Genomic DNA, 15,886 nt, shown 5'->3' with positions numbered 1-15,886 from the left:
TCAAAGATGTGACCATAATTAAAAAAGACAAATTCACAGGGGAACATACTAGTTACTGATTTGGCCCAGGGAAGAGCAAGAACATTAAACAGAAGCATCAGTTACTTAAAAAAATCAGTTTTCAAAATGTGAGCATCATTCTTCATTCACACCACAAACCACAGATGCTCCCTCATACATCCATCCTATCTCTCAACTTACACATATTTCTAACATGTAGGAAAAAAAATCAATCAGGAGATAATATCTCTTTATAGTTGCTCATAACATTACTGTTGAAACAGCCAATTCTGTAGTTCCTTTTCATCCTCAAGTATCTGCTGAGACGTACGTCACAATTTTTATCCTTAATCACCTACAGAGAGCTGCTCTTGCTAATTGGGCATGTGCATACTGACAAAGCACAGAAAGGAACAGAGATCTGGCCTTGCTTCAGAGACAAGGTGGGTTAAGTTTGGGTGTGAAACTGAAGAGCAACAGCTGTGGTGCAACTCTGTGTTTCCTCACAGCTCTGCAAGGAAAGGGAAAGATGAAAATAGGGGACCTTATCATTAAGTGTGACTTGTTTTTTCTGTCAAAGTACGGAGACAACTCCTACAAAGGTGAGAGCTCCATGCATACACAAATCCTAACAGTTAAAAATGTAGAAACAAGCTGACAGTGCATTTGTGCCATGAGGATTTTATACTATTTTTTTTTTTGTAAATACAGCCATGAAACCTAACTTGGAATGAAAGAAAGGTGAAAAAATAGATGTTCATGTTTGCAGTGAGCCTGGCCAGCTACAGTTCAATGGAGAACCCCAGCAATTGCTTCTGAGCCCCAGAGTCTGGCAGTGTGGCCAAAGCAGATGGGAGAGGAGATTCAGCAGGAGAAGAGGTGGTAACCAGGATGAAAGTCTCTGTCACCTTCTCCCACTAATGGACACCAAAGACCAGAAAGAGCGGCTTTCCACTTTCAGGCAACATAAACATGTTTTCCATCCAAGTAACTGAGGGTCTGCAGAACCAAGGAATCCCACCTGCCACTTGTTCCCATCTCACAGCAGATCCTTGTGAACTTCCAGCCTGAGCTACCTGAGCTGCTTGGTCACACCAGCAAATCCACTCCCAGCTCAGCTCTTCAGGGAGAGACACTAATTTGAGGCTCTGCACTGTACCAGTGCTCCTTTCATACACCTCACAAGAGGTGTTCCTCTATTTTTTTCATTTAATTATTCCTTTTGACAAGCCTTTTTGAAGCTGACCAATGAGCTTTTGAAACATCTTTTTTGAGTGACAGCAGGGACAGACAACATGGCAACTCCTAAGAGCTTGGCTTCCCTAAAACTCCAGACTAAGAAAAGCCTAGAAAGTGTTTAACACAACATCCCTGCAGCTCCATGTGCCTCACCCAGGACACAGAAAGAGCCTGTCTGGTGCTCCTGATGGAGATGTAAGAGACAGTGGATGTGTTCTTTCTTTACATGGAGTCTGCTGATAAAGACCACAAACAAGGCACACCAGTAACAGAGCAAGCTTTGGCATATTTCTGAAGTGCCATTCAACTCAGATACTGCTCCTTTCCCCCCTGCTTTGGATTCTGACTGTTCTGAAAAAGCCAAAGGGAGAAATTGGTTTCCTTCAATGAATTCTTGAAAACAGACTAGAAGCTACTTCCCTGCTTTTCCCAGAAGACCTAATTGTCTGCCAGTCCATCAGTGTTAATTCAGCATCAAAACCCATTATTTTAAAGCAGGGAGTGGAAAAGGTCTGAGACCCAAGTGATGAGTCAGAAAACCAAAGACTACATGCATGTACTAGGACAGTATTGCAAGCAGGAGACTTGGAAGCTTGTGGATTTAACAGACAATTCCACCTTTATTAAATCCAGAATTTGCTTCTTCATTAAGGGCACTAATTATTCATAATTTTATACAACCACATACTAATAAATATTATATTCCTATCCCTTTTTAAAAGGAATATTGCTATCCTTTTATTTTTTCCTTTTCCATTTAATTTTCCCTTTTAGAGGAAATAAAGAATAAAAAAGTAGGGAAATTTGCAACTACCTCTAAAACATAATATTTAGGCCCCATGATTCTATGTCAGCCTCACCAATCGCCTGTATTCACCAAAGGTATGCAGTGGAGTAACTCATATTTAGCTTTTGGGGCTTTTTTTTCCTCTTTTAAAGAGCAATTTAGAATTTGTTACTGTAAACACTGATTAGTGCCAAGCCGGTAAGGTAACATTACCGAAAACTAGGCTAAAAAAAATAAATCAAACTTTGCACTATAGCAAAGACAAAATATACAACCCCCAAAGTTTTATGTTTGCTTTACCTCAGAGGCTCTTCATGCTCTTTCCCAGTCGCATTCCCGTTGAACATTAACGTGTTTATCTAAAAGCTGCAGTATAGATTTTTTCCCTTGCGGTAAGGAAGGAAAGCTGTAAGCTTTCTGACTCACAAGTTTTATGCAACTGCAATGTTTCCACTCTGTTTAAAACGAGCTGCAGACCTCCACAGGCCATTACAATTCCTGCATTCCAGCTCCGCTCTGCAGGGACCCATGCCATTTTCCATTACATAAGCTTAGGCTGGAGCGCCCTGTTGTGAGGGCTCCCATCCCATTCCTATCCCCCCCTCCTCAGCCACAGGGAGTCCTTCCACAGGATCCAAGCTTTCACAGTTTGGGAAAGCCAGGGGTGTTTTTATTCCAGTGGCATTCAGAAAGTGCCCCCATTATTCCAGGTGTTTTACAAGCACAGTAGCAAGGGAAGTTCTTTGCCCTTGAGGGTTTCTGCCTGGTAAGACAAGGTTAATAGGCAGGTTAAGTAAACAAGGAAGGGGAGATGTGTGAGAAGGGGGTCAAGCTTCCCATCCCACCCAAGTGCCATATTCCAAGTGGCACGACAAGCACAAAGAGCAGAGTGGACACCCACACTCGCCCTTTCTGCCTTTAAGGGGAAAAAAACCAAAAAACCTTCACCATAATTTCAGTCAATTAAATTTCTGAAGCGTCCAGAGGTATTCAAAACAAAAGCAAACTTAACAAGTTATTCTTGGGTTTGAGAAATGGTATGTGAGCTCTACTCTAGTCAAACTTTGCTCTCTCTCAAAAGACAACAAGTGGATACACATATGAAAGTAATAAACCCTACTTCCGTTCTTCAAGTGCTTAAAACAATTATGGCACTAAATGAACACTGAAAATTGCATTTTAAGTACAGAGGGTGGGAGGATATTCACAGAGGCCTGGCTGTAGCCAAGGGTACTAGCTTTCCTGAGCTCTCTTAAAAATTAATGGAGGGGGAGACTTTTAAAGGGGGTGATTCAGAGCTAAGCTTCTCTGTCACTCTCATCTCTTTCTCACCAACTGTAAACTCCTCCCCACTGGCTGTATTCCATGTGTTATGGGACCACTTGGGGAATATTTCACTCCCTCAGCAAGGTTTTTACCTCTCTCTGTAGAGGCTTCCTTCTAATGGAATCAACTGGTCAGAGTATCAGGAAAGCTGGCATCATTGTGCAACAATGTCTCCTCCTCCAAACGCTGGCAGGATATTTAACACCTTATTCTCACTCTACTTACTTCAATTTGCAGATAACCTGATTATTTTAATTGATGACACCACCATTTTAGGGTGTGCTGAGGCACTTTGCAAAGACTTATATGTAGGAAACAGTCAGAACACTTTATAACCGAAAGTTATAAAGCTCCAAATCCAAATGTTAAAAGGTGTTATGATGTTTGCCAGGACATTATCAAACCTTGGGCCGTCTTCAGTCCACACTAAGCCATATGGTACCCCCTTACTTGACATAGGGGACTGCAGAAACTGGGAATAAAGCCCTGTCTCACAGCCCTGGTCCCTTCAGGACATGGAAAGGACCAGCTCTACCAACAAGAGAATATTCTTCAGATTTCCCACTCCCCTGCCACAAGGAATATTTCTTGTGAAGATAAAGCAGGGAGAAAGCACTGGGCTTTTCTTATCTAGCTTTTCTTTAGGCAAGTAAGACAACACAATGGTGAATGTACCCCAGAGATACTTCAGTATTTTTACACTAAAGATTTCTTTAAATGGGCTTCCAGTTTCAAATATTTCTAAAATTAATGGCAGGGTAAGGTAGACAGAAGAAGAGTTCCTGACTTCCTTCCTTCTCCTTGGATCCTCCATGCAAGTGTTCCATTTGATACACACACCTTGTCAGGTGAGGGACAGGTCAGGGGGAAATAAGGAATTGGGAAGTTTCAGCAAAAACATTCCTTTTGTTACATTCCCTGGGTAATCACTCACTGCTTTGTTTCCAGGACCTTTGTCCCATCTCACAGAACTCATTCTGCCTAGGATGCCTTTCAATGTCCACTGCATATGACCCCAAAAAACCACAATAACTTATTTATTTATTTCTCCTTATTACTCCTTTGTGCTCTGTGGGAGTTTGTCAGAGAGCTCTAGTGAAGGGAGAATCCACTACATCACATTACTACTGGTATTTTTCATAGGCAGAAGGGTAGCAAGAGATTAGAAAGCAACTCCCCACCAACCATTGTTTTGAGAGGGAGGCATACAGTGTTTCAGTGTTAGGCTATCACAATTTTTAATGACAGTTTGTATAAAGAGAAAGGTTTTGTTTTGGTTTTTTTCCTGTTTTTCAGAAAGCCTTCTGTTTAGATAAATTGTTCTGAACACAAAAAAAAATTTTAAAAAACATTTAAAAAATCAACACAAAATAAAAAGCTGTGCTTCACCTTCTTCACAGGAAACATTTGAAAGGTAACTGTCACGAAGACATCTGTGCTTGCATAAGCAGAACTAAACCAGATTAAAAGCAGGGGAGAACAAGTATTTAAGTAGAATATGAATGCTTCCATTCACATAGTGAAATAGAATTTCATCAAGACTCTTGATGTTTACTGCCTTAATAATGATCATTCAAGCAAAAATCACTAGTCTCTCCTAACTGTTTCTGGAGAGCAAGCAGGAAAATCATAATATTATTAAGTAGGAAAAGGACTCCACTGCAAGTAAATCCATTTCTCAACATATGAGAAGGAATCAAGTGACATCCCTGTGTTTAAATCTTACTTAACTCAGAGGAGTAGATGTCATGATGGGAATAGAATTAAGCCCTTTTTGTCCACATTTCAGTATTTTGTGCACTGTTAAAAATTAAGAATCAAATGGAATATTTAATTCCTGAAAACATTCCTCACCAGATTATAAATATTTTTGTGAGGTTATATCAAGATCTTAAACTAATTGGTAAGGGTTCCTTTGAGGTCTTTACACCAGTTACTTCAATGAAGAACAACCTCTAGGGCAGAGCACACCTTTATACACAACCTAAATAAAAAAACACCTCACTGAGTGCTCAGTAATGGGGGGTTTCAACATGAACAGAGGCAGGAATTTCAGATATTCGTTAATTGCCCCTTATTCTATCCCAACAAAAAATATTTTCCTACCCCACAATGTTTAAGGTCACTATTTTAAATAAACCAGATTTAGTGGCATAGGGAAAACTAAGTCCAAAGGTTTTCCTTTTTACACAGTACACTGACCCCTGCCTTCATTATGGGCCATAAACATTTATGAGCTCGTCATCAGCTTGCTGACACAACATATTTTATCTAGCATCCTACAGCCACATATCAATTAACTCCAAGGAGCTTTCTGAATGACTGAATCTACCCAATTCTCCTTCACCCCACATCCTAAAAGGTTTCTTGTGTGTGCATTGAGAAGCTAGATTTTTAACAGATACAAAAAAATAAGCACATGAACAAAGCACTTAACAGATCAGCAGTAGATAATTCCCTTATATTTCCATTTTTTTCTTATCCTCCTTTTTCACTGGTTTTAAAGCCATCAGTTGTTTCTGCATTCATAAATAGCCCCATCCTAGATATGTAAACAAATGTAAGAGGAAATTCTCAAACCTGATTTTTGCCATTTGACACACTAAAATAAAAGTCCTGATTTTTATAAGGAAGATTTTGGCACATTAAATTCCCAAACTCACTCTTACCAGCTGTGTGTGGCTAAGTTCACCACAGCTTATGTGCACTACCTTCTTGCTTGTGGTTTAGGTAACTTTTTAATTTTTTTTTTTTTTTTTGAACAGACAACAACCACATGCTGGAAATGAAAAGAGAACAAAACCATTTCTCCCAGTGTCATTATGGTACATGCAACAGGTGATTGCCCAGATGATGCACTGGGGAGCTGGGAACACCCCCTTCCTGGTCCTGTCCATTCCTAGGAGAGCCACAGGCAAATCTGAGAGTGGAGACTGAGCATTTCTTTCAGAGGGTCCAGCAGATGAGACAGAAGATCAAAGCCATGTCTCACACAAGTTAGGAACAGTGTAAGGAAGAGAAGTTCATGGTACTTTCCTGTGCTTGGCCCCTCCTCATCAACTCCCTCCCATGAGGTCTAACTCTCAGTTGCAAGAGAGCTGTTTCTATCATGGAAATGAAGTTGAGGATAGTCTGATTCCTGCCTGGAACTGTAATCTTCTTCAGGTTATTTAAAAAACCCTCAGGACAGCTGAGCAGAGCTGGGAATTCAAATAAAAGGATTTCTGAGGAGATACAAACTGTTTCTAGACTGGCTTATTTTTCAAATAACAATTTTCAGTTTAAGAGAGTATTAACCACCTATTTCAGCACTTTTGCATTAAGCATTTACTGTGCCTACACACCACACAATTTTTGGTGGCTCATATGTAAGAAAAGTTACTTAATCTAATACTGTAGTCCATCACCTACAGGTGTAATTCTGACCTAGACAGCAAAGAAAACAAAATCACCAACCCTAGCCAAAGCAAAACCCACTTGGTTTACTGTAAGTAAAGCTCACGTGAGCACCAAACTCATGTCCAAGCACAGAAATTATTCACTTTCTCTGTAATCACCTTCAAAACAAGTTGAGAAAAGTTCTCTCTGTACCACAACCTCTCACTGTCACCTGAAGTCACTATAAACTGTAGTGAGATACTGTTGCTAAGAGGAAGCATGTCTCTGGAGTTATTTCCTTTCTCGCCATTACTCAGTCCCTGTGTTTCAGCATTTCTCAGACACTAGGTGTATGCCTCATTAGATCACTGTCACTGCAATGCATTTCTTATTGAAATTCATCATTCCCTCTTCTTTCAGCCTTGGATCTACTTCACACCCCTCCTTCCTCCTTCTTATGAACACTGTCTACTGTTCCATGACAGAAATAATGACGCAAGCACACACTGAGACCAGTAAATCCTGTATTATAAGGAATTGAATTTCTATAGGTGCTTTGACCTGGGATTTAAAATAAAAAACAGAAAAAAAAAAAGAGGGTGAAGGAAAAGTGCTACCACTTAATGAGCTGAAGTTTAAAATGTCACACAAACTAATCTCCATAACTCTGGGACATAATTTCCTTTGTTCTTATTTTAGTAATTACCAATTCAGTAAGGAAGAGGTTTTCTTCCTACCACGTGCAATACTTAAACCAGGGAAGCCCATTTATTTTACTATTTTTTGACCCTAAAGGAGAGGACATATGCATCTAAAAACCTCTGCATTGTTCCATTTCCATTTACACGGAATATGTGTAATATATCCCCCGTAAGATGCAATTTCTAAGCACTGCATGTATTATGAGTGTCACTGTATGTAAAAAGAACTACAGAAAAGTCTCTGCCATAACTGAAGTTTATACCAGCACTTGCAAAATTGTACAGGTCTGCTATACCAACAGCATTTCCTTTCTTCTCTTTATTCAAGTGTTTCAGAGGTCTTTTGGTACGTGTCACCTGAAAGGGGTTTCTTTTGTTACATCTTACCTGAAAGCAGATACACAGAGCTGAAATTCTTCTCCAGTTTGCCCAGGAGCACAGTAAGAAAGCAGTCAGATGAGAGAGAGGTCACATCTTTAGAGCTTTGGTCATACACCACCACTTCCTGCTTGCAGTCAATTTCAATCTGAAACACAAGGAACTCAGAGTAAAACAGGAAGGAGGAAGATGATTAAAAGCACCACATTATCACCTCCATCAGGCTTCCCGCATATTTGCTATAACAACAGTTCAGATATATAGATTTCTTATGCACCTGTTCATTAAACAAGTTTTTTACATACTTAATAAACCTCTCAGATTTAAATCCCTGGAGAGTTTGTAAATTGATTATTTGCTGCAAGTTGAAGCCCACTCCACAAATTTCTATCATTTGGTAATTTTATATCACTTGTGAAATGCTCTACCTTCAGCTAGGCTGGTGGATTTGTTTAAAAACTGAGCTTTTTAGATGGTGGCCCTGCCTCACTTTCTGCTTCTGAGGGTTTTATACATAAACAGAAAAGAGACCCTAAACTGCCTCTAAGCCACATACATTTTGGTTACCTGGACAACTTTATATAAAAAATACCCTTTAGATAATAAAAATAAAAAGCTTCATTTTTAGCATGTCAAAGCAAGAACGCAGTAGATTATTTTTGTACCCAAAACATGTGAAACAAATATCAATGGATAAAAAAAACCCCCAAACAATACCACCCCCCACATTAATTTTAAACAGCATAGCCATTTTCTTTTCACTGATAACACTATTTAGAGAAAACCACACCCCTCCTCCCAAATAAACAAAAAAAAAACCGAACACCAAAATTCATCAAATTGCCCCCATGAAAAGTCCTTTAAACAGCAAGTAGGAGCCAGGACTGACAGAGAGGCAGTTTCTTTGCAAACAAATGACCACTTGCTAAGCAAGCCCAAACACCACAGAACCCCAAGAATCCTTCAAATCTTAGGAGAGAATGTTTCCTGCCTTAATTGTATACATTTAAGAAACTGCTTTGCAAGACACACAAGAACCCTGAGAACACTTTTTCTGAGTAATTTCTAAATCCCTCCCCTTACCTCTGTCACTGATTCTACAAAGAGTCCCAATGATAAACTCAATAGTAACCAATACTCTCTTTGATCAGGCAACATCTCAGCTAAACTCAGTCCTTTAATCTTATTGGGTTTTGTTTAACGAAATACATAAGGAAAAAATATTACAAGTTGTTTTCCATCCACCTCTTTAATCAAATACAAGGAATAAGAGGAAAATGACTTTACCTTGTGTTTTGCTGAATGCTGAATGAGCTCTGTGATCAAAATTTTGTCCTGCTGCAGCCTGCGCTTCATGAGCTTGGAGCAGTTGATGTTGATGGCATCCAGGATGTGGGAGGTGTTGTATTCCACAAAGGGGCGGCTATCAATCAGCAGCAACTTCTGTGTCCCGCTCTCCAGCAAAGCCACCAACTTCTCGGTGACAATGAGTTGGGTCCTGATCATCTCACCGGCCATGACAACAACAAGGCCTCTTTCCCCACCTCCCTCTCTAATTTGCTGCGATGATGTAATGGCTGTGTACTCAAAGGCTTAGCCACACCATTGTACTAGAAGTGTATGAGGTCATGCTGGTAGTGACTGGCAAAAGAAAAGTTAAATACATTTTCAGAGAGAGCTCTTGGACTGAATGTCTCCTCCTGCTTCCAGTTGATGTTCAAATGGTTGGCTCCACAAAGAAGCCCCTCACGTCTGATTCATCAGGAGATGACTACGGAGTAGCCATTTCAAAATTCACACAAAAGATGCTTTCTGGGTGCTGCTGCATTACATCATTCTTTACCTTTGCTCCCACCCATCAGCTTTACACCAGACTGAGAGCCTGTACGAAGGGGAAGATGAAAAACACAAAAAACACAAATCAGATGAGGCCATGAAACTTTGCAGAACAAAACATTCAGCTCTGAGGCTTAGCTGTACAGTGGGCCATAGCATGTAATGAACACATTCCTGAGGAGTTCTCCTCTCTGCTGGATGTGCCAAACACCTAGAGAGAGCATTGGCAACTACAGGCTCTGAATCCATTCCAACAATCTTGCCTGGACAATTACCTTGTATTTCAGGCAACATACCCTGCCTTAATTGCAGACTTTTGTTGCCACTAGCTCTGCCTCTTCACAAGACATTGTTAGAATATAATTAAGAGATACTGCCCTAAATAATGGTATTCCTTTCAATAGCAGAACTAGAACTATTTAAATGCATTTTAGCACTGCACCACTTAATAAGAAGTAAAATTTGTTTTTAAAACACTTAAACGTTTTAAACATTAAACATTTTTAACATTTAATGACTTGGAAAATATTTCACAAAACAGCACTGCAAGTTGGGGAACTGAAACTACACAAAAGAAAGGACCAAATTTACATCCACCTCTCTAAAGCAAATGCTTGAATAGAAACCAGGACAAGATGCCACATCAGGACACAAGTACTTTATTTGAATTAATCACTAGAGATGGATGAGGTCTCCCACTACTGGAAGGTAAAGCAGTGAGCACTCTTCTGTTCTTCCTGGATGTGTTTGATGTTTATGTGAGGTGTGTAACTCCCAGCATCCATGCTAAGTAATCTCTGAAATAAACTATACTTCTCTAAAATTAGATTCTGACAGCATCTGAGCAACATCAACTGAGAGAGCAACATCAACAAAGAGCAGCAGCAGCAGAGCAATAAATTCTCAACACCTTTAACCCCTTCTTTGTACCACTTTGTACCACTGCCTCACAGTTGCCCTTGGGAGACTCCCCAGAGTCTCCCAAAACACGTTCAGATAGGACAAGTGCTTGTAGGAACACTCCTCAGAAAAGAGCCACCATGGGACTGTGTCCTTCAGGGATTTAGCTCACATTTGAACTTAGATTTTATAGTTGACTTGTTGTTTCCATTTGAAATGTATGTTTGTTATTTACCTTAATTGCAAGAGAAGTAATGACTTCAAACTATCGATATATTTATATTAAATGTCCTGTTATATCAACAGGCCAGTTGCATTTGGCAGTGGGAAATCCCAGATCTGAAGATGTTTTACTCTTTAGATATATTGCACAAATCTACATTTACACAATCTTAAGCAAAATAAATTCTGCAAAAAGTACAAACTTCACCTTAACAACCCAAAATAGGAAAGTGGAAGTTGATTCATGAGTTTCAGGTGGCAATAGAAGAAAAACACCAGCTTCCACGTAAACAGATGTTAGGCTGACAAAAAGCGATTTTCCATTTGTCCTGATTTAGTGCTCTTCTGACAGAGCTGTTGAGCTTGCCCAGATAAATGGAAGCACATAGCAGTGAAATGCATATTGCTCTAAACGACAGTAAAAATATTGGAAAATATACTATACTAAGTTTTCATTAAATGTTTAAAGAACCCAGTTGGCATGTGTGCTCCCCCTCAAAGAGCAGTCATTATACACTAGTCTCAGGAAGGTATCAAAAGAAAACTGATTATCAAAATGACATTTTGCAAGAGGGGGAAGGAATCTTGACAGTTATGTCAATTTTTCCCCCTTCAGGAAAACACTATTCTGGAATTTTAAAAATTTCTCTTAACATGTCCTGTCACAAATTTTGGTTCTCTTTTATTCACAACAAAGGTTGCCAGATACCAAATCCACTGAACTCAATGAAAACTCTTCCACTGGCTCTAGTGGGAATTGGCTCCAGCTCCTTTGTAAGCTAGACAGTTTGTTCATGAACTAGACAGTTTGTTTTGATGGATAAATTGCTGACTTAAAGTCCAAGTCATAATGGGAAAATAAAGCAGCTGAGAAAGTACAGAAGTCTAAAACAGATGCTGTTAGAAATACTTAATCTTTAATTTGCAACTTTCAGTTTGGGTATGCTTCTTCTAAAAGCTTACTGTTTGCTGTCTCAGCCTTCACTTTCATACAACAGAAGTTTGTTTCAGAAGATTCTTGTGAAGAACTTGAACCAGTCATATCTGATTACAGGGTAAAGAACATGTAAAGAACATATGGCAAGTGGGCTTCAGTCAAGAATGCTTTTAAATAGCCCTATTACCTTAACATACCAAGTACCTTGAAAGAATTCTGCCCATGGCTTGAAAGCAATAAATTTAACAGTAATGTCACCTCGGGTTATTCCAATTGAAGACTTATTTTGACAGGAACTTCTCAATGGTACAGGGGAGAAACAACAATTTTATGAAGTACAGGTTTTTCTTTTAATTCTGTCTGTTTCTGGAACTATCAGAGTTTATAACTCTTCCCTGGGACCTATCTAAACAAGAAGAACTGGAAGCCTCTTGCTTACTCTGAGCATTCATCCCCTTCCTCATGACTGCTCTTATCATTCAGCTTCTATGAGGTATTGAGATATGTGTTTAATTTCTAATGCATTTGGAAACAGATAAAATTCAAATTATTGACTGTTCCCTTTCTACTTGTGACTTAGACATCAATGGTATTATAGTGTCTTGTAAAACAATGTCATATAATGCTTTGTCCCAGACAGGCCATTATGCTGCTGACCTTAAAGCCAGGAAGCCATCCTAGCCACAGGGTGCTCCGTGCTGAAAGCAAGATTATGAAAAGTGATCCGTAACTGAGCCATGAGAATAGTGATTCATGTACCCACTGGGAACACTGCATGGCTGCTTCCTTCTTCTAGAGAGACTGCAATACTAGCACTTTTAAAACAGAAAATTCAACATTTAACTCACTTTGAAATGAAAAAGATCTGTTCCACACTTCCCTAGTACCTTTACAGCCTTTTCTTATTGTTTAAAGAACCAAACCAAGAATCCTCCTATTATCTTGCATACAAACAACAGTGGATTACTGAAGTTTACATGTATGTTTAATGCTGCCACAGAACTACAGGATCTCTCACCTCAGGGATTCCTGTCCCCATCTCAACTGTCTCAGATGCAGTGAAACAAGCAAGTGCCACATTTTTGGTTATGTGGTTGTGTTTGGTTTTTCAGTTACAGTAACTCACATTTTGTATGCACTCCTGATTTCTACTGCTGTCACTTTGACTCCAAGCAATTCTTTTCCATCACAACAGGATGATTGTTTGAGTTCTCAGGTTTTGCCTCATACAGAATCACAGAAGTATTTAGGTTGGAAAAGACCTCCAAGATCATCAAGTCCAACTGTTAAAGTAACAGTGCCAAGTCCATCACTAAGCTATGTCCCTAAGCTCCACATCTACACATCTTTAAAATACTTCCTGGGATGAGAGGCAGATGTGTTAGGAATATAGTTTAAAAACTCTCAGAGCAAGAGACTTTAATTCTACCCCAGTTAAGGAACTAGCAAGGAGCTTCTCGAAGCCTTGCTACAATCTCTGAAAGATTTCTGCCTCATATAAGAAGATAACCTTGAACCTTGCAGTCATAAATGTGTGGCTACGTCACTAATGCCTGCTTTGTCAGGAGCCTGCAGCAGTGCTCCCATCATGCAAAACACCAACAAAAACACTTTCCAGCACCTGAACAAGGTCCTGATGTGCAGCCTTTATGAACTCAGCTGAAACACCTGAAGTAGTTGTTTTTTTAAAACCATGTCTTTTTCTACTTTTTACAGGCAAACGCATGTACATATGAGAAAAACATTACCATCCCCTAGAGTCTTTTTCATGGTTCTTAGGGTGGGCACAATTGTAAAAGAAAAATTGAAGAGCTAAATTAAAAATAAAATGTAGAGCATCCCAAACTGCAGGACAGAAGCTACTGCTGGCAGTTTCAAAAGGGGTATTTGGCTCCAGTGTTACTGGGAGTGGCCAGTGGTTCAACAGCTGGTGCCAATACCATCAGCACCAGTCACTATTACCACAGCCACACCTGATACTGGACAAACAAGTCTACATGAACTAGAGAGGAACTCCAGATCCAGGGATCACAGGGTGAATTCCTACTCCTGAGAGTACCTTCTCCCCTCTGCCAACACCTGCAACAGGCACAGCATTCCCTCACCACCCTCAAAAAGATGGAAATAAATTGTGTTCTGAATGGTTCCTTTTCCCAGTGCTATGAGAGAATAAGTAACAGCTGAGACAGGTCCAACCCTTGTTCAAGATGTTACTCAGTAGCCAGAAACAGAGTGTCTATGGAGCACAAGGGAAATAAAATTTTTAATTGACAGTGAGGAATAGCTGTTCTTTTACATTCGGTAAGCAAGCCAGTAAATTCCAGAGATCAACAACTGTGTAATAAAGTTCAAAGTCTGGGGAAAAAATCATTATCTGAATTTAGAGAAGCGTATGTATTACCTGTCATTGCACAGAACACACTAGAGTGAGATAGCAAATGCTTGTAAATTCAAAGAGCTCTGTTAACAAGGGCTCATGTCATTCCCTCAGCTCAGGGGAATGAGGGTGTCTTGGGCTTTTTGGATGATTCAAGTAAGTGTCACTATCTCATAAACACATCATTTCTTCATGCTTCCTGGCAGAGAGGTTGAAGAACAGATACTTTCCACCACCCTCTGAGCACATTCCACTTTGGTGCAAGACAGGACAGCAGCACAGAAAGTCACTTAAACAGAAACATAGATTTTATTTTTTTCTTCTAATGTCACTCATGTACCACGTTAATAAAAAAGAAGCAGTTAAAAAAATTCTACCCTGTTTTCCTTTGCTTATCTATGGGTGCTCCCTCTTCTCCTACTTTTAACACTGTCTGTTTGATCTATATATGCAGTAAAAAATGCATAGTATTAATTTTCTTTTCCTTGTAGAAACACCAGTCACATTTTAGATTACACACTCTACAACCATGAGAAATGCAAGTGTAATGCATTGGAAAAGAAAATAGATGAAGGTGGATTTTCTGTTCAGTACTTTTGTGTCCTTCATCCTGCTTGACTAATTACTCAACTTTGATTACTAGTTCTAAAGAAAAGTGTCCCCACTTCATTGTGCTCACCAATCTGAAAACAGACACAGAGAGAGTCAGAAAAGAAATCAGCCTCCCACAATTATACTGCATAAAAGACTTCCAGTTAAGATCTTTAAGCTCACTCTAATTCTACACCTACTGCTCATTGTCACTCTGAGACAGCTGGGCTAAGCAAGAGGAATGGGCCTTTCATTTAGATAACAGATATTTTCTGTCATACAGTTACTCATATTGAAATAAAATTATTTCAAAATAAAACCAAAAAGCACACCAAACCACCACATTTGCCTGACCTGCCCAGCATAGCTCTCAAATACCTGCAATGTTCTTGCAAATATCACCTGTGTACCATCACCATCTCTAAGCAATAAGCCAGATTATCGCCACTTGCTTTTACCAAGAAGCCAATCTCTTTAAAATTCCCAGTGAAACAATAAACATTTATTAAGTGTGACCACAGGGAAACCTGACTGGCAGAACATGGCCTCACGGGAAGCATTAGAACATGCTGCTGATATATTACATCACTCTATTCAAAAGAGACTCAGACTTAATCTGGGGACTCCCTTCTCCACCCATACGAGCGAGAAGCTCTTTCCATTTCAAAATACTTTTTCACTGCAGGTCTACAGCATATAGGTCTGTGGCAACCAGAATGAAAGATTACTTAATCCAAGCATATACTATAATACATTACATTTTTAGGTTCCTATTGCTTGGGACACTAGACAACCAGGAAAAGTGTCAATGGATTTTTAAAAGATGATTCTTACTCTATGACCGCCAAGTCAAAGCAACTGAAAATACTGGAGTATGAATTTTTTATGAATGCATTAGTATTTCATGTCAAATGCTGTTACTCACCTACATTTAAGTTACAATTTATATGGGCTGAACAGGACTGAATGTGGTCCACATACAAAGGCCAGCAGAAGGAATTACCTAAACACAGGAAAATAATAATAAAATCCTTATTACAAGATTAAAAAGCACCAAAAAAAACCCAGACAAACACCCCCCCAAGCCAAACCAGGAAATGGATTTTACACTTTCAGTGCAGTCATTTGCTGTACAACTCCCCCAAACACAGGAAAACCTAGGTGAGAAGTTATTTATGAAGGCTGATATTCATTTACATGGAATGGGTCCAAAA

General features: G+C 39.4%; 1 protein-coding gene across 3 annotated transcripts in view; it reads right to left on the bottom strand.

The window, feature by feature from the left end:
• Positions 1 to 15,886, bottom strand: part of DUSP16 (dual specificity phosphatase 16) — a 63,255-nt gene that overhangs the window by 19,143 nt on the left and 28,226 nt on the right. For 2 of the 3 annotated variants that reach the window (XM_086885892.1, XM_086885893.1), the window contains exons 2-4: positions 15,598 to 15,675; positions 9,097 to 9,691; positions 7,819 to 7,957 (exon numbers count right to left, since the gene is read on the bottom strand). In XM_086885892.1, the coding sequence (XP_086742018.1) occupies positions 7,819 to 7,957; positions 9,097 to 9,327 (370 nt within the window). In that variant the 5' untranslated portion in view covers positions 9,328 to 9,691; positions 15,598 to 15,675. The remainder of the gene's footprint in view (positions 1 to 7,818; positions 7,958 to 9,096; positions 9,692 to 15,597; positions 15,676 to 15,886) is intronic. The other variant, XM_086885894.1, reaches the window with a different exon arrangement.

Source organism: Cyanistes caeruleus, chromosome 4 (genome assembly GCF_971803275.1).
Source record: "Cyanistes caeruleus chromosome 4, bCyaCae1.hap1.1, whole genome shotgun sequence".
Taxonomy (NCBI): Eukaryota; Metazoa; Chordata; class Aves; order Passeriformes; family Paridae; genus Cyanistes; species Cyanistes caeruleus.
The sequence above is the reverse complement of the archived record's forward strand: the minus strand, read 5'-3'. Positions and strand labels throughout refer to the sequence as shown.